Source organism: Giraffa tippelskirchi, chromosome 2 (genome assembly GCF_054371585.1).
Source record: "Giraffa tippelskirchi isolate mGirTip1 chromosome 2, T2T-mGirTip1v1.2.pri, whole genome shotgun sequence".
In the NCBI taxonomy this organism is placed as follows: domain Eukaryota; kingdom Metazoa; phylum Chordata; class Mammalia; order Artiodactyla; family Giraffidae; genus Giraffa; species Giraffa tippelskirchi.
In genome coordinates, this window is record NC_137276.1 from 226,213,747 (window position 1) to 226,233,255 (window position 19,509).

Consider the following 19,509-nt stretch of genomic DNA (forward strand, 5'->3'; position numbering starts at 1 on the left):
AATTGCCAATATCTGCTGGATCATTGAAAAAGCAAGAGAGTTCCAGGAAAACATCTATTTCTGCTTTAATGACTATGCCAAAGCTTTTGACTGTGTGGATCACAATAAACTGTGGAAAATTCTGAAAGAGATGGGAATACCAGACCATCTGACCTGTCTCTTGAGAAACCTGTATGCAGGTCAGGAAGCAACAGTTAGAACTGGACATGGAACAACAGACTGGTTCCAAATAGGAAAAGGAGTACGTCAAGACTGTATATTGTCACCCTGCTTATTTAACTTATATGCAGTGTACATCATGAGAAATGCTGGGCTGGAAGAAACACAAGCTGGAATCAAGATTGCCGGGAGAAATATCAATAACCTCAGATATGCAGATGACACCACCCTTATGGCAGAAAGTGAAGAAGAACTAAAGAGCCTCTTGATGAAAGGGAAAGAGGAGAGTAAAAAAGTTGGCTTAAAGCTCAAAGTTCAGAAAACTAAGATCATGGCATCTGGTCCCATCACTTCTTGGGAAATAGATGGGGAAACAATGGAAACAGTGGCAGACTTTATTTTGGGGGGGCTCCAAAATCACTGCAGATAGTGATTGCAACCATGAAATTAAAAGACGCTTACTCCTTGGAAGGAAGGTTATGGCCAACCTAGATAGCATATTTAAAAACAGAGACATTACTTTGCCAACAAAAGTCCGTCTAGTCAAGGCTATGGTTTTTCCAGTGGTCATGTATGGATGTGAAAGTTGGACAGTGAAGAAAGCTGAGCACCGAAGAATTGATGCTTTTGAACTGTGGTGTTGGAGAAGACTCTTGAGAGTCCCTTGGACTGCAAGGAGATCCAACCAGTCCATCCTAAAGGAGATCAATCCTTGGTGTTCATTGGAAGGACTGATGTTGAAGCTGAAACTCCAATACTTTGGCCACCTCGTGCGAAGAGTTGGCTCATTGGAAAAGACCCTAATGCTGGGAAGGATTGGGGGCAAGAGGAGAAGGGGACGACAGAGGATGAGATGGTTGGATGGCATCACTGACTCGATGGACATGGGTTTGGGTAGACTCCGGGAGTTGGCGATGGACAGGGAGGCCTGGCCTGCTGCAATTCATGGGGTCACAAAGAGTCGGACACGACTGAGCGACTGAACTGAACTGAACATAAAAATGAAGATGCATATTTTATGAATTACCTTTTTTGAATACAATGTGCAAATTACTTTTTTAGTCTAACATACATTGGAGATCAGTTCATATCTGTTCATAAAGTGTTGTCCCTTCTACCAACCTGCATAGTGATCCATTGTTCAAATGCACCATAATTTATTAATATTTAAGTAATTTCATAAGAATTGGTATTAATGTTTTTTCCAATCTTGCTATGATAATCAACACTGCAATGAAAAGCTTTGAAAAATGGTCATGAGTAGGCTGAATTGGTATTGAAATTACTAGATCCACAGGTGTGCATTTGTAATTTTGCCAGTTCTAAGCTGCTCTCTGTAGCAGCATGCCAGTTTAAAAAAAAATTTTTTTTTAATGGAATTGTTGTTCAGTTGCTAAATCATGTCCGACTCTTTTGCGACCCCATGAGCTATAGCCTGCCAAGCTCCTCTCTCCGTGGGATTTCAGGCAAGAATACTGGAGTGGGCTTCCATTTCCTTCTCCAGGGGACCTTCCTGATCCAGGGATCAAACCCACATCTCCTAATTACAGGCGGATTCTTTACCACTGAGCCACCAGGGAAGTACAAATGAAGTCACCTGACATAGAATATTATATTGGTTTCACATGTACAACAGAGTGATACAATATTTACATATATTGCAAAATGATCACAAGAATTTAGTTAACTTTCGTCACCATGCATAGCGACAAAGTTTTTGTCTTGCCATGAGAACTTTTAAGATCCATTCTCCTATCAACTTTCAAATATGTAATACAGTATTTTTTTGTAACATAGTATTATTTACCAAGTCAAGTTATATTTTATCACTACATTCCCATAACATATATTTTTTAACTCTTTTCATTCATTTCGCCCACTCCCAGCTGTGCCAGTTTGTATTCCTACCACAGTGCCTGTTTGCCTACACCATTTTGTCAAAATTTCACTTGAGATTTAAGTTGAAAGTTGAAGCAAAAGATCCCAAGCCCAAGATTTCACACACAACTGGTTCTTTTCACTGGTTTTCTTTGATTGCGTTTGAAATCTGCCCACCCATGACTCACTTATGAAAGCTAGAAAGATGATCTAGGCTGAGAGTGTCCTCTGTAACATTTTCTTCCAGTTAGTAGAGAAAGTTAATAACATCTGGCTTCCATTCTACTCGCATTACTCTAAGTTCTTATATTCTGGCTGTTCAGCATTAAGTTCTGATTCCAGCAGAGTGTCTCGTTGGTGAAATTGAACTCCAGTTCTCATCACAAAAGCTTCACATTGTGCCTGGTCAGCCTCTAGACACCAGTGCCAGGGCCAAGAGACAGATTTGCAGTAACGTGATTAGGACAGAGGTAAGAAAGATAAGGTTCAGAGCAGACTGTGTTAATATCTTGGCCTGAAACTTCAAAAACGTCTTCCAGTATGAAAGTGATGATTAAATATGGATAGAGAGAAGAACATTGGTTGTTTTAAAGCAAGCTAACAAATGAAAAGCCAGCATGTATTTATAACTTTTATAATCTACCTATTCAGATAATTGAAGGGCAAAGTTAAAGATTCAGAAGTTATCTTGCTGCTAACGCAAGCCAAAGGCCCTTCTAGAGGTTATAGACTTTGTTGAAATTAAATTCCTGAAACAGAAGAGCTGCTTTCATCGCTTATCAGCCAGTATATGATCTGAAACTAATTATTTTATAAACTGCTTTGTGTACTGAGTATTAAACTGACTGTTTATAGTATATCATCATTATTTAATGTTGGAGTGTTTTTAGACAAAGACCGCTTTCTTAGAAGAATGCTTACATCCATTATTTTGTTTGAATTAGTTCAGTGCTTTTTTAAGAAAATAAATTTTGTTGTGTTTTTTGATCATGTGGACCATTTTGAGAGTCTTTATTGACTTTTTTTATAATATAGCTTCTGTTTTATGTTTCATTTTTTTAGCCGTGAGCCCTGTGATATCTTAGCTCCTCAACCAGGGATCGAACACACACTCCCTCATCAGAAGGCAAAGTCTTAATTGGATGGCCAGGAAAGTCTCTGGTGCTTTTTTTTTTAATTAGAGGATAATTACACTACTGTGATGGTTTTTGCCATTCATCAACATGAATCAACATTAGATATACCTATGTCCCCTCCCTCTTGAATCCCCTCCCCCCTTCCCATCCCTCTCCTCTAGGTTGTCACAGAGCACTGGCTTTGTCACACCTCGAATGCCCACTATCTTTTTTACATATGGTAATGTATATTTCCAGGCTGTTTTCTCATACCATCCGACCCTCTCCTTCCCCTACTGTGTCACAAAATGTCTGTGTCTCCTTTGCTACCCTGCCAGTAGGATCGTCACTACTATCTTTCTAGATTCCATATATATGCATTAATACAGGATATTTGTCTTTCTCTTTCTGACTTACTTCCCTCTGTGTAATAGGCTCTAGGTTCATCCACCTCATTTGAACTGACTCAAATGTATTCCTTTTTATAGCTGAGTAATATTCCATTGTGTATATGTGCCATACCCAGCACTTTTTAAAGTTACCTTTCCAAGCAATAATTCCAGTTAGTTTTTTTTCCTACCAAACTGTGACTTTGCATGGAATAACTGACCCATAATTTCAGACAAAATAGGCAAACCACTTTTGTTTGTTTTGTTTGCCAACTCAGTATTAGACTCTGTAGTCTGAGATGATGATTACCAAATGTAGCTCTGTGAGCCCGTGAAGTTTTCCCTAGTCAGTTGCCAAATGAGAAGCACGCAAATAGTCTGCTCATGTATGTTAGCCAGATGTTTCTTATTGGTGGGGAGAAAATGGTGCTTTATTCTGAGGTGATCTTCCTTCTTCCATATTAAGATACTAAAATCTCTTTCCTTAAATGAAATAATGATGATGGTATATTATGTTTGTTTTCACACCCTTATTTGATAAACTGAAAAGTAGTGAAAGCTATGAGTCCCCCCAAATTGTTTATTATATCTAAACATTTTATGTGGCATGCAAAATCTAATAGTCCAGGAATTCCTGGTCTACACATTTTTCTTTTCTTCCTAAATAACTCAAGAATTCTATTCTGGGGGGAAAAATGCTGGAGAAAACATTTAATTATTTCATTAAATTTGTTTAGTCCTCGATTTAGTGAAGACAGTTCTGCATTAACTTAAAGTAAAAAGTAAGCTTCCTGGGGGAAGAGATTTTATGTTTTTTCTTTTCACTGCTAGCTTCACAGTCCTTCCCAGGTGGCTCAGTGGTGAAGAATCCACTGGCAGTGCAGGAGAGGCAGGTTCCATCTCTGGGTTGAGAAGATCCTCTGGAGAAGGAAATGGCAACCCACTCCAGTGTTATTCTTGCCTTTTCATACTGTTCATGGGGTTCTCAAGGCAAGAATACTGAAGTGTTTTGCCATTCCCTTCTCCAATACTTTGGCCACCTGATGCATAAAGCCAACTCATTGGAAAAAACCCTGCTGCTGGGAAAATTTGAGAGCATAAAGAGAAGGGAGAACAGAGGATGAGGTGGTTGGATGGCATCATCGACACAATGGACATGAGTTTGAGCAAGATCCAGGAGATAATGAAGTACAGGGAAGCCTGACGTGCTGCAGTCCATGGGGTCACAAAGAGTCAGCCACCACTTAGTGACTGAATAATAACAAATCATTTTATCTGATTTAGTGTTTTATATCTTCTGGTGTTACTATGTCAACAGGTACAGTTCATAATCATAGTACCATGTGATATTTATATTACATTCACAATAAACACTTTATAAATACATATAAGAACTATACAACCAATGCAGAAGCAAAAATAGCTATGCATCCTTTCTAAGAGAATTCACCTCTGTTAGCTCAAAATCATTCAGACCTTGTTGTCTTTCCTTCTTGGGGAAAAAGTTAAAAGCAGATACCTTATCAAAGACAACAGAGTTACAAGTATCTCTTTTGGGAATAAAGGTGAAGGAATGTATCTTTTTTCTGTATTGTTTAATTTTACTCCAGGGCAGCAAAATTGTACAACAAACACACATTAACTTTAGAGTATGAATACAGAGGGAGGCATCAAATCAAGCTTTGAATTTTTCAGATCTTTTAAAAAATTCCATTTGCTTATTTGTTTTTGGTTGTGCTGGGTCTTCATTGCTGCTTGTGGACTTTCTCCAGTTGCAGTGAGTGGGGTCTAGACTCTAGTTGCAGTGCATGGGCTTCTCATCGTGGTGGCTTCTCTTGTGGAGCACAGGCTCTAGAGTGTTCAGCCTTGAAGGATCTTCCTAGACCAGGGATCAGACCTGTCTCTCCAGCACTAGCAGGCAGATTCTCAATCACTGGACCACCAGAGAAGTCCCCAAGCTCCAAATTTTTGAAAAAATGAAGTGGACTTTTAAAAATAACATTTGAAAGTGTTAGTTGCTTAGTCCTGTCCGAATCTTTGCTTCCTCGTGGACTGTAGCCCGCCAGGCTCATCTGTCCATGGAATTCTCCAGGCAAGAATACTGGAGTGGGTAGCCATTCCCTTCTCCAGGGGATCTTCCCAACCCAAGGAATGAATCCAGGTATCCCGCACTGCAGGCGAATTCTTTACCACCAGAATTACCACCAGGCTTATCTGAGCCACCAGATAAGTCTTTTATCTAATTCTGAAACTGCTACCTGCATTACTACATTTTAGAAATTAGAAAACGCAGAACAATACAAAGAAGGAAATAATAATTGTTATTAATCTTAACACTTAATTTTTGGAGCATTTCTTTCCAGAATTATTTTATGAACATTCACTCTTTCATTCTTCATGTCTTCAACATTCCAGTGCAACTTCTACTTGGAGTTAGTTCTCTAACCTCCTCACTCTAATCCTATCACAATGATTGCATCTTGGAGTTTGCAAGTTTGCAACTTGCATCTTCTCCAAGTTACTAGAGAGCTACTTGGCATCTTCCTCAGTAAAACTTCACTTCCATCTTCTAGTTTGTCTATTCTACCTCTAGTCCAGAACCCATCACTTTTCACTGCCCATTCTCTTCCTCCTGCCTTTGTTTCCCACCCCACCCAGATTGGATTTCATGGGGATAAGATTATAGTCACTCCCTTCCAACAAGTTCAGCTTCCTTCCGCACTCCTGCTTTGTTGTTGTTCAGTCCTGTCCAACTCTTTGCCACCCCATGGACTGCAGCAGGCCAGGATTCTCTGTCCTTCACCATCTCCTGGAGTTTGCTCAAACTCATTGAGCTGGTGATTCAATCCAACCATCTCATCCTCTGTCATCCCCTTCTCTTCCTGCCTTCAGTCTTTCCCAGCATCTGGGTCTTTTCCAATGAGTTGACTCTTTCTATCAGGTGGCCAAAGTATTGGAGTTTTAGCTTCAGCATCAGTCCTTCCAATGAATATTAAGAGTTGATTTCCTTTAGGATTGAATGGTTTGTTGTACTCATCCAGTAAAACCCTAGCCATAGCTGAGCCAGACTGTGGCCTTCTCTGTATCTGTCCCTGGTTAGTTAACTTTCCAGATTTCCTCTTAAATTAACTGCAGACATCAGATGGACACTAAATACATTATTTTAATTATTATTTGTATGTGGATCTCTGTCTGAATCAGGCAGATGAAGTAGTCAAATAATGTGTAAGTATGTATAGGATTTTAATAATATAATCAGTGAACTCAAATATATAGATTGATAAAATTATGTTCTCTTCGAGCAGAGACTATTTAATTACCCATGGCATCTGTGAAACATTTATAAATATCAATCATTAACCTGGGTAAACAAACAACTGAACAAATTCTTCAAAACAGATTTTTACAGGGAACATTCTCCAACCAGAGAAAAAAGTTAAATGGCAAGCCAGATCCAGGAAGCTGAATGACCCCTCCAATACAGAAAAAGAGTCTTAACTACTTGGGAATTAATGAACAGTCATCTAAATCTCTAAACCAAAGGGAAAATAAAGCATACATTATCTAAGATCTCTAGAAATTAATATAAGTGTCATTTCCATATGAAAATATATGGTACATAGCTAAAGGGGTACTCAGGGAATAATGCATAACTTTAAACTAAGTTTATAATTACACAAGTGACAAGAGAAATATTCAGCCTCAGAAAAACAAAGAAAAAAAAACAGCAAAACAATTCAAAAAATGTGTGGAGTAGAAATAGTCAAAGATAAAATGATTACTAATAAAAAATATATTAGAAAATAATAAAATAAAACCCAAAACATAGGGATTACAAAGAAAAACCCAAACTTAATTAAGGAACATACATATACCCTAAAACTTTAGATATAACTAGACATGAGGAAGAGCCAAATTATTTGTGAGAAAATGTTGTATGGAACCCAGTGACAATACATTTGAAATTCTACAGAAAATGTGTATTCTAGCAAAATACAAATTTCACAACTGATTTAAGAAGAATCTAATGCTTTCAAATTGTGGTGATGGAGAAGACTCCTGAGAGTCCCTTGGACAGCAAAGAGATCAAACCAGTCAATCCTAAAGGAAATCAATCCTGAATATTCATTAGAATATTGGATGCTGAAGCTCCAATACTTTGGCCACCTGATGCGAAAAGCTGACTCATTGGAAAAGACCCTGGTGCTGGGAAAGATTGAAGGCAGGAGGAGAAGGGGATGAAGAAGGGTGAGATGGTTGGATGGCCTCACCAACTCAATGGACATCAGTTTGAGCAAGCCCCAGGAAATGGTGAAGGACAGGAAAGCCTGGCGTGTTGCAGTCCATGGGGTCGCAAAGCATCGGACACGGCTTAGCAACTAACAACAACAACTACGGCTCTTAACAAACCAATAAGCAAAGAAGTGGGAAAGTTTTGAAAGAGGTAGATAGATTTTGAATTAATGACATGGGAATAATCATGTGTTTTTATCATTTCCTTTTCCCATCACTCCAGTGAAACGATGGCAAAGTTTTGAAACGTGTAAACATATGGCAATGAAGAGATCATGAGAGAGCCATATGTACCTTTGGGATTTCAACAGATTTATCTGTCTGGTATTTTTAATGTTCCCTTGGTAAGTTTGCTTTGCCATAGAAAGAAAGAAAAGAAAGTGAAGTCACTCAGTCATGTCCGACTCTTTGCGACCCCATGGACTGTAGCCTACCAGTTTCCTCTGTCCATGGGATTTTCCAGACAAGAATACTGGAGTGAGTTGCCATTTCCTTCTCCAGGAGATCTTTCTGACCCAGGGATTGAACCTGGGTCTCCTGCACTGCAGGCGGATGCTTTACTGTCTGAGCCACCTGCTTTCCCATACCATGAGATTATTATATACCTCTTCTCAAATCCTCCATTCTATCTCCAACTAATAACTAGCTAATTATTTACTGAAAATAGAGAAGCATCAGAAGGAACCACATCTACGCACCTACTTGCATCTGTACTTCTCTTCCTTGCCTCCACTCAGGAAACTGAAAAAAGTGGCCTTCTTCCTATCAAAGACAAATCTATCATTGTGTTCAGAATTCTTTTTTTTGTTTGTTTGTATTTGGAACATGAGTTTTTGTTTTTTTTTTAATTATGAAAACAACAACACATTTACAGGAGACTTGGAAAATACAGAGCAAGGTTATATATAGCTCCACTACATTCTAGTTACTTTTTTCTTGTTTATTTTTTAAAAAATTGTTTTGGGTTGCACTAGGTCTTTGTTGCTTTGTGCAGTTGTGGTGCTTCTCCAGTTGTGGTGAGCGGGCGCTGTCTTGGATGTGGTGCTGGGCTTCTCGTTGCAGTAGCTTCTCTGGTTGTGGAGCACAGGCTTTAGAAAGTGCTTGGGCTTCAGTAGTTGCAGCACGTGGGCTCTGTGGTTGTGGCTCCCGGGCTCTAGAGCTCCGGTTCAGTAGCTGTGGCACGCAGGTTTTGTCGCTCTACAGCACGTGGGATCTTCCTGGATCAGGGATCAAACCTGTGTCCCCTACATTGGCAGGCAGATTCTTTACCACTGAGCCACCAGAGAGGGACCCAACAAGTATTTCTTGTAAGAATTACTTAAAACATATGCGAAAGAGCTCTGAAGCTATTAAAAGTCACCAAATGGAAGATATGCACATGAAGATACTCATAATTTCTAATATCAGTTAATTTTATACTTTATTAATAAAAAGCATTAAATTCCATTTGTTACATTTTCAGTAACTAATGACAGTAAATATATTTAATATTAATCTTTTCACCTATATATTTCTTGCCATTCTTTCTCTCTTTTTTTTCCTTATTTGTCTTTTCCTACCACTTTATTTATTTACTTTTTTTACCACTTTAATCTTACCTCTCACATACAATGTCAGTAATAAAGTCATTACATTTTTCTATTAAAATTGGTATCTTGGTCTTAGTTCTGGCCTAATTTAAACACTGACATTATAGATGCATGCTAATTAGTCTGAATGGCCAAATCTCTCACCAGTTAAGCAAATGGAGACATTTCAGGTTATTTCAGCTACCTGGTGTTAAGGCTAAGAGAAAAATGTGTGTTATTTCATGGTAGAACTATTTCTTATCATTATGGTATCATGCATTCAATATGTTCCAACTTTTTGCACTCTGAATTTAGATGTTTGTGCCATAATTGCCACGAATTCTTTATGTTCCACTTTAATGTTGAGTTGGGTCTCTGTGAGGGAAAATTTTCTTTGTCCAATGATGAGTCAGTTTAATTCACAAAAAAATATTGATACTATGTATAAAATAGATAACTAACGAGAATCCACTGTAGAGCACAGGGAACTCCACTCAGTGCTCTCTGGTAACCTAAACGGGAAGAAATCCAAAAGAGAGAGGACATATGTATACATGTGTGGCTGATTCACTTTGCTGTAGAGTGGAAACTGACACAGCTTTGTAAAGCAACTATCCTCCAGTGAAAACGAATGAAAAATCTTGCCTAGTTCTTTGTATGAACACACATAAAAGCATTTTATGTTAACCCCATCATACAGAGTGTCTTCACTTTCCAGTCTTAAGTCTTTCCAGTCTTTCCAGTCTTTTCAGTCTCCAAATGGACTGAGCCCTAAAAGTTCTCCTGTTACTTATCTATCAGTAATCTTGATGTGTTTACCCATGCGAATAGTGTTATAAAGGGGTTATTACATTCCCAGGCTAGCCCCTAATGTAGTCAAACACAGTTCCAGTGGTATGAATCTAAGTTCTGATTTCTGGAGCAGGAGAAGGAGGAGGAGAGGAACAATGGGGAAGTGATACAGCTGGGACAAAGGTAGAAGGTGGCAAGGCAAGAGAAGGAAGAGAAAGGCTAGAAGGAGAAAGCTTTCCCTGGATTTAGGCCTCTTTCTAAGCAACAAAACCCCCAATGCACTTGGTTTTTGTGACTTCCAATTTTCATTTCTGCATCTCCCCTCTTGGGACCCTGATGTTCTCGTTCAGCCCTAAGTTTCTACCATATCCGCCAGGCTTCAGCTCTCCCTCACCCCCACCTCCCCCCACTCCCCGCCACTGAACACACTCACAAGACTTCCCTTTCTCAATGTGAATGTGCTTTACAAGATGTTTGGAAAATACCACTCTAAGAGGATCTAATCATTTTGAGGGGCTCCTTTTCCCAAAACCACTGAAGTCTGTCATTCTCTACTTAGGGGAATTCCAGCCTATGTAGGAACATGAAGGGGAAAAAAAAAAGTGTTTTGAAGGAAGATGCTTTTCTTTTTTTTTTTAAGATTTTTTTTTTTGATGTGGGCCTTTTTTTTTTAAGGGCTTCCTTGGTGGCTCAGATGGCAGATGGTAGAGAATCTGCCCGTTATAGGAGACCCAAGTTTGATCCCTGGGTCAAGAAGATCACCTGGAGAAAGAAATGGCTACATAGTCCAGTGTTCTTGCCTGGAGAATTCCATGGCTAGAGGAGCCTGGTGGACTACAGTCCACTGGTTGCAGAGAGTCAGACAGGACTGAGCGACTAACACTTTCAGTTCTCTTTCACTTTTTAAAAGTCTTTATTGAATTTGTTACACATTGCTTCTGTTTTATATTTTGGTTTTTTGGCCACAAGGCATGTGGGATATTAGTTCCCTGACCAGGGATCAAACCGGCACCCCCTGCATTAGAAGGCAAGTCTCAACCACTGTATCACCAGGGAAGTCCTGGAAGACGACTTTCTTAGGGTTCATCCCCTCTGCTGAGCTCCACTAAGCAGTCCTTGGTGTGCACTGATCTGACATGTCCCTACCCTCCCTTTAGTAGCAAAAACCTAGCCTCTAGCTGGCTCCCAACATATGCTTCTAGACTGAATCAAGTAGGTGTTTTGATTATTTTTATTTTGTTTTCCCAGAGCCAGGCATGGGTGGAGCAGAGGGCTGGCTCTGTGTGAAAGGAGGCTGGGGGAGAAGTGAAGTTGAGGCTAGGGATACCCATGACCTTGTTCACAGGTCCCTTGTTGAGAAGATCCAGCAGGTGCCAAAGTCCCCGGAGGATGGGCACAGCTACAATGTTAGTAAATGAATGTGACAACGTAGCTTTTGTTGTTTAGAATTGGGAAGGTTTTAAGGTGGGAAAAGTAGGGGAAGTTGTTGGCCAGGCTGGCAGAGTTTGCAACACTGTATGATTTTAAGGCGGACTCCCTGTTGAAGAGTGCCATATCTAAGAAGGAGATATACATACAGGTTTGCCAGCCTCGCTGTGACAACGTGGGCTTCTCTCTGGATTCACTCTCCCCACCGTCGTGGATGAGTAAACTCTGTTCAGGGGAGGGATGCTTGGCCTCCGTGCTGACCCGAAGCCTCTTCAGACCGCAAATAGCCAGGTACTCAGTGGGGAGAGTGTTGGTACTGCACAGGGAAAGCTTCAGATCCCGGACCAGCGTGAAGTTCAGCAGGAGCCCCAGCACAGATGTGTCTGTGAACCAGATGGTCAGACGGTCACCATAGCTCGTTTGCTCAATGGCAAGAGGCAGCATGGTTTTACAGCTGCACATCAGGTTAGCCAAACTATAGTCACAGTCCCGGATATCTGCTGAGCAGCTGCACTTCCGAATGGTGTTTTCCTTGGTGAAAATGAGCGTGCCGTTCCTCTGAGCCCTGGTGAAGCAGTCGAGTGCAAAGATGCCCAGCGCACTGATCAGAAAGAAGCTGTGCCCAGAAGGAGGTGCCATTCTCGTCTCAGCGTGGGCCGGCCAGGTTCCCCTTCACGAGCCGATTCATTGAAACTCACCTGAAAGAAAATATGCCGTTTTGTTATCACAGCCTCTCCTTAGAAATGAGCAGCTTCTGGAAAAAAAAAAAAGGAGCCCCGGAAATAACACGTCGTAAACTTTCTCACTTGCAGTTCCAGCAAAGGCAGGCGATGCTAGGAGCCCAAGCGCAGGGCATGCTCTTTCCTAAGAGCCTGGGGTGGGGGTGAGGGGAAGGGCATCAACCAGGCCCCTGAAATCTGAAAAAGAGAGCTGGAAAACTGCCCGTGGTGTCTGTTGGTGGTGAGACGAACACGCCAACAAGCGAGCAAAGAGCAGCTCCCAAGAGAGGAGACCTACTGCATCCTGTCTGTGGATGGAGAATTGGAGTGATTGGAGGGTACACATCCTCCAAACATCCCGTTATCGGTACTGAGTGTGTCTTAACCCACTTAAGCATGCACATTCCCTCCTCCCCCTCAATATGTGACTTCCTGGAATTCAGGAAACAAACAGTTTCTTGTTGGAATCAGCTACCCACGTGCTATCTGTTAACACAGGTTGCATACCGATGATGAAACAGTTAATGGTAAACCTCAATTTCTAACTAGACAAACATGCTCCCCTCCCTCTTATCAATCTGTTTATACGACCGTTCATATTTTCCTGGTCTCCGAGACCAGGATTGTAGTCCGCATTAACTGTGTCGCTAGACAAGGAAAAGATCCATCACACAGCAATTCATCACAGGGATCTTGATTTACCGACTCCTTTGCCCCAAACAAAACTTACCAATTGATTAAAATTTTTTTTTTTTATTTTTCAGTTGGTTGCACTGGGTCTTTGTTGCTGCATGGGCTTTCTCTAGTAGTGGCCAGCGGTTGATACTCCTCCTTCCAGTGCTCAGGCTTCTTGTTGCCACGGCTTCATTTGTTGCCAAGCACAGGCTCAAGTTCGCAAGCTCAGTAGTTGGAGCACACGGGTTTAGCTGCTCAGCGGCATGTGGGATCTTTCCAGATCAGTGATCGAACCCATGTCCCCTGCATTCCCAGGTGATTCTTATCCACTGTACCCCTAGGGAAGTCCTATGAACTGATTTCTATTAAATAACTTACTGTAGGGCTCCAAAATGTGAAACACTATATAAACACTGTTAAATGATCTAAATAAGGTAGGAATGCATGCTGAATTGAAAGAGAAACCCTGATGTCCACTTTGGGTGAAAATGCCCTATAGGTGCCTGGTGTTTAATTGATGTGTGTGTGGTCTTCTTTTATGGTGTGATTAAAATAAGACACACAGAAATAGGTGAAATAGGACACCAGATTTCAGTTTTTCAAAAATAAGTAAATTTCCCCTGAATTAGCTGATGACCAAAGAGAGAAAGCAAACAGTATAATTCAGTGCATCTATACATATGGCGGTGGGCATGGCAAGATGCTGGGAATGAGACCTCTGAACAGGATCTGGTGACGACTCCCGATGGAAGAGTGCTAAGGAGACACTGATGGAAAGTCAGTGCCTGGGGGGGTTAAACATGTGTCCAGAGAAGATGGTGACAGCAGGAAAGGGGCTAGGCTGACCTGCACCCTTTAGGGAGTGAGACGAGTCTACAAGAGGGCAGTGCAAGTCAATGTGAAATCCAAGGGGGACAGAGCTATCAGCAGGAGCTGCTGCTGCTGCTGCGTCGCTTCAGCTAGGGTGAGGGTAAGGAGATAACAAATCGTCTCAGCCAAGTAAACGTGAACAGGAGGTGAGACACTGGTTCACAGCAGTCATAATGCCATCCATCCATTCATTCAACAAATGCTCATGGTGAGTTTCCTAGGTAGCAGGCACTTTGCTAGTCCTGGGGATACAGCGCAGAATGAGAAAATGAGCAAAGAGTTCTATGGGACTTGATTCTGCTTCCAGTGCCCAAGGTGGGCCAGGCCTGCATGTGAGGACCAGAGGCTAGGAGAGTGAAGGAGGCAAAGGCAGGAGTCAGGTAAGGGCCACGTGGAAGAAACAAAAAGGAACACGACCAGGATCCTGCCCCCCAGGGCTCCTATGCAAAAGAGGAAGACAAAGAAGGCTGAACTGAGGACGTCTCTCCTGAAGGTACCCATGACGGAAGGTATGCACGACGTAGGATCAGAGCAGAGAGGCAAGCTAAGAGTCCATTCAGGAAACCGGATAAGACGTTTGATAGTGCTTTGTGTTTATTTTGAAGCTGGCACAGAGTTTGAATTTGTGTTTTTTTTAAAGTATAAGTAGTGTTTTTCTCCTTTCTAAAAGTGGATTTTTCAAATTGTTTTTAAATGAATTTTTATTGGAGTTTAGTTGATTTACAATGTTGGGTTAGTTTCTGCTGTACAGAAAAGTGATTCAGTTATGCACATACACATATCCACTCTTTTTTTAGATTCTATTCCCATATAGGTCGTTACAGAGTATTGAGAAGAGTTCCCTGTACTATGCAGTAGGTCCTTATTAACTATATGTTTTATATATAATAGTGTATAAATGTCAGTCTCAATATCCCAAATTATCCTTTCCTCCCTTACCCCTTAGTAATCATAGGTTTGTTTTATACATCTGTGACTCTATTTCTGCTTTGTAAATGGGCTCATTTATACCATTTTTTTTAGATTCCACATATAAGCGATATCATGTATTTGTCTTTCTCTAACTTACTTCACTCAGTACACCAGTCTCTGAAAGTGAAAGTTGCTCAGTAGTGTCTGACTCTTTGTGACCCCATGGACTATACACTCTGTGGAATTCTCCAGGCCAGAATACTGGAATGGGTAGCCTTTCCCTTCTCCAGGGGAATCTTCCCAACCCAGGGATTGAACCCAGGTCTCCTGCATTGCAGGTGGATTTTTTACCAGCTTAGCAACCAGGGAAGCCTAAGAATACTGGAGTAGGTAGCCTATCCCTTCTCCTGCAGATCTTCCTGAACCAGGAATCAAACCAGGGTCTCTTGAATTGCAGGAGGATTCTTTACCAGCTGAGCTACCAGGGAAGCCCCACACAAGTCTCTAGGTCCATCCACATTGCTGCAAATGGCTTTATTTCATTCTTTTTTATGGCTGAGTAATATGTTTAATACACAGATTCAACATATTCTTGTTAACTGTGTCCCTTCTGCCATTTTAACTTAGTGGATATTCAGACTCTTCTTGTGTGCACGCACCTTACCCATGCATCCATATCAGAGTATGTTATTTTACTGCAAGTTCTTAGACCTGTTTTCTGCATGTTTACATCATTTAGCAGTATCTATATTTCACAGGGTTCTATAGCAAAAGAGTTTGAGAAATGTGTAGAGCCATAATTCTTCCTGAATGAGAGGCTTAACGGTTTTAAATTGTGTTGCAGTGAGATGGTAAGTACCCCACTTAGTAAGGAACAGTGCATAATTTATTAATTATAAGACAATTTTAGATGATTATCTGTCCCAGATTCCACTGGAGGTTTCTAGGACTTCATGTCCCAGAAACCCTGTCATCCCTGGACTAGGAATGCTGATGGCAGTACTGCTGGCCTGCTTTGCCCCTAGCCTTGGAGGTAAAGGAAGGGAGGGGCATCTATCCATCAGCTGAAACCCGGCAACAAAGTATCGACATCATTCTCTTAGGTGTTGATACCGATCAGAGGCTCCAGTGGAAAAAGACAAGGGTAAGACACTTTGGCCACCTGATGCAAAGAACTGACTCACTGGAAAAGACCCTGATGCTGGGAAAGATTGAGGGTAGGAGAAGAAGGGCATGACAGAGGATGAGATGGTTGGATGGCATCACCGACTCGATGGACGTGAGTTTGGGTAAACTCCAGGAGTTGGTGCTGAGCCGGGAGGCCTGGCATGCTGCAGTTCATGGGGTCGCAGAGTCGGACACGACTGAGTGACTGAACTGAATGAACTGAAGACAGTAAAAGAACATGGATTTCCCGGAACGAGTTGGGCTGGAGATCCCCAAAGGGATTTGTGAGCAACTTCCCAGCAGTCAAGGACCTGGGCGGACCTCAGCGGGGGCCCTGCCTCCTGGACGTCAGGGAGCCTGAAGGCCTGACCAAGGAGGCCAGATGCATGGGGCCTCAAGAAGGGGCACAGAGGGAGCCAAGTATCCCTGGTAACCAGTTTACGTGGTTTTCTCAAAGATGCTATGTGGACGTTGTTCTTCAGTCTTACCGTGGGTGTTTTTCTTCCGGTTTCTTGACTGTAGATTGTGAGCACCCGACTTTCACTGTGTATTAATATCTATTCGTGCATGCTCAGTCGCTCAGTCATGTCTGACTCTTTGTGACCCCTTGGACTGCGGCTTGCCAGGTTCCTCTGTCCTTGGGATTCTCCAGGCAAGAATACTGGAGTGAGTTGCCATGCCCTCCTCTAGGGGATCTTCCCAGCCCAGAGACTGAACCCTCGTCTCCGGCATTGCAGGCAGACTCTTTTCCACTATTCATTTGTGGCTAAATTCCAGATTGGCATAAGCAGAATGGGTGCAAGTGAGTCACATTGCCCCTGCCCCCTTCCCTTTAATATTTATTGATTTGGCTGCACCCGGTCTTAGTTGCTGCCTGTGGGATCCAGTTCCCTGACCAGGGATCAAACCTGGTCCCCCTGCATCAGAAGTGCTGAGTCTTAGCCACCGGACCTGCAGACAAGTCCCTACCCCTGCCACTTAATCTGCCTCTACCCACAGTGGGGGTGGCACTTTGGGAAGGATGGTTTTCTCTGGAGGCTGCTGAACTTGTAGAAGGGAACCATGGATCTACTGGCAACTGCCAAGTGTCCAGAAGGGGTGAGCTTGAGAGTGAAGCCCAACTCAGAGAAAAACAGAGATAAGAAGTGGAAAGATATTCCTAACAATCTTTTTTTTTTTTTCGGCACCCAGATCAAGCCATGCCTGACATTCTTTCTTTTTTAAAAAAAATGATTTATTTTATTTTTGGTTTCACTAGGTCTTCACTGCTGCACAGTGGCTTTCTCTGGTTGCAGAGGGCGGGGGCTACTCTCTAGTTGTGGCGCGCTGGCTTCTCACTTCGATGTCTTCTCTTGTTGAGGAGCACAGATTTTAGGTGCGTGGACTCAGTAGTTGCAGCTCAAGGGCTCTAGAGCACTGACTCAGTAGTTGTGGCACATGGGGTAGTGACATTCTTTCTTGATTTTTTAAAAAAGATGTGAGCCACACTTTTTTCCTATTCAAGCCAGTCTGAATTGGGATTTCTGTACTAAGCAGTTGAAGGAGTCTTGGTGCACTGACATTTGATAAACTATGCTTTTTTTGTTCATTCAATAAACATTTGTTGAGCACTTGCTTTGTGCTGGCACTGTGCTAGAAGTGGAGAAAATAAAGCCAATAGGAGCTCTGTCAAGGGGTTACACCCTAGTCAAGGGCACACTGAACCAATAGTCACAGTGTCATGTGATAATAATTATAACCACAATTTGTATGGGATATTCAGTCAGCACTAGGACTCCCTGGGCATGGCTAAGTTCATAGGGGAGGTAATATATGATTAGAGGAATATTTATTGAATGAGAAAGATAAAAGGAAAATTATCTATATAATTAGCATAGGGTGGTCAGAATTTTTATAATCCAAAAGTAGGATAGAGAGATGGACAGTTTATGAAGATGGCAGGAGTAGCAGTCAGTTCAGTTCAGTTCAGTCACTCAGTCATGTCCGACTCTCTGTGACCCCATGGACTGCAGCACGCCAGGCTTCCCTGTCCTTCACCATCTCCCAGAGCTTGCTCAAACTCATGTCCATCTAGTCGGTGATGCCATCCAACCATCTCATCCTCTGTCGTCCCCTTCTCTTTCTGCCTTCAATCTTTCCCAGCATCAGGGTCTTTTCCAATGAGTCAGCTCTTCGCATCAGGTGGCCAAAGTATTGGAGTTTCAGCTTCAACATCCATCCTTCCAATGAATATTCAGGACTGATTTCCTTTAGGATGGACTGGTTGGATCTCCTTGCAGTCCAAGGGACTCTCAAGACGCTTCTCTAACACCACAGTTCAAAAGCATCAATTCTTTGGTGTTCAGCTTTCTCTATGGTCCACCCTCAACATCCACACATGACTACTGAAAAAACCATAGCTTTGACTAGACAGCAGTAGGAAACTAGGGTGGCAGTAGGAAAGGGCAGTGAGGGGTCCTGTGGGGCTAGAATCCTCTGACTTGCTCTGACACATCATTTTCTCAGTGTCCCAGCCTTTCCTGTGCTCACTCCATCACTGAGATTTGCCTGCTGTGTCTTAATATGAACCCCCTCCATACCCCTAGGGGTAGGGACATAAGGAGGGGCGAGGGGCATGGGATCTATCTGTGCCCATCTTTTTATGCCATGCTAGAATCTGCCCACAAATGAACAAATGCTTAGTGAAACTAGGATAAAGGTTAATTTCTTCCTTACATTACAGTCTAATGCCATTAAAGGCATAAGGAGGGTTTACTCAGCTCCACACAGTCATTCAGGGACTCAGGCTTTATTTTTTTTAAATGCTAACTTCTAAGACCCGCAGGTCCTCCACAGTATTTTCTGCCCACATTTCATGGGCCAGAACTGAGCCACTTGACTTCAAGCAGCTTGGAAATGATGCCCAGCACTGTGCCAGGAAGGAAGAGGAGAATATGGGTATTGGTGGGCACTAAAAGTTACTGACCACACCTAGGTCGTAAGACACAAAGAATGACTTTATGCAACTATGACAAAAGCTCAGGTGGTGTCACTCCACCTAAATCTTTCAGGCAAGAGGCTGAAAACCATGTATGATCATTAACTCTTTGATCATGGAATCACTGAGCATGTCCAGAAACCAGAGCTCCTATTCAGACTTAGTGCAAATATCATTCTTACATTGCAGTTGAAGAAATCCTGAGAGCAATTAATATGAGCAGCTAGCTGCACGAAAGCAAAGACTCCTGAATTGAGCAGATACAGACATCAGTAACTTCAAAACAAATTCCACACAGATTCCTTCCCAATCTAGGATTACACCCAAAATTTAGATAATGTTTATACTTGGCTCCAAAAAGAACATTTCAAACTGGACTAGTTTTGTTTATAAGAAGATATTACTAGTAAGGAGATAGTGTGTCAGTGGGAGGATAGCGTTTGGACCATTTTCCTGAAAACAGATTTGAAATGTCATGAATAACGATGTTTTGAATTCTATAGTCTTAACACAAAAGACAAGAAAAATGGCTGTGGGAATATAGAGTAACATTCTCCAAATCCTTAC

At 41.9% G+C, this 19,509-nt stretch overlaps 1 protein-coding gene across 1 annotated transcript; it reads right to left on the bottom strand.

The window, feature by feature from the left end:
* Positions 1-11,088: 11,088 nt before the first annotated feature.
* EPCIP (exosomal polycystin 1 interacting protein) lies at positions 11,089-12,291 on the bottom strand. The gene has a single exon (XM_081558802.1). It carries the CDS (start codon positions 12,259-12,261, stop codon positions 11,602-11,604), a length of 660 nt encoding a protein of 219 aa, XP_081414928.1. The 5' UTR covers positions 12,262-12,291; the 3' UTR covers positions 11,089-11,601.
* Between the last annotated feature and the right edge of the window lie 7,218 nt (positions 12,292-19,509).

Coding starts and splice junctions, on each gene's coding strand:
- EPCIP (XM_081558802.1), bottom strand. CDS start 12,261: ATGGCACCTCCTTCTGGGCACAGCTTCTTTCTGATCAGTGCGCTGGGC.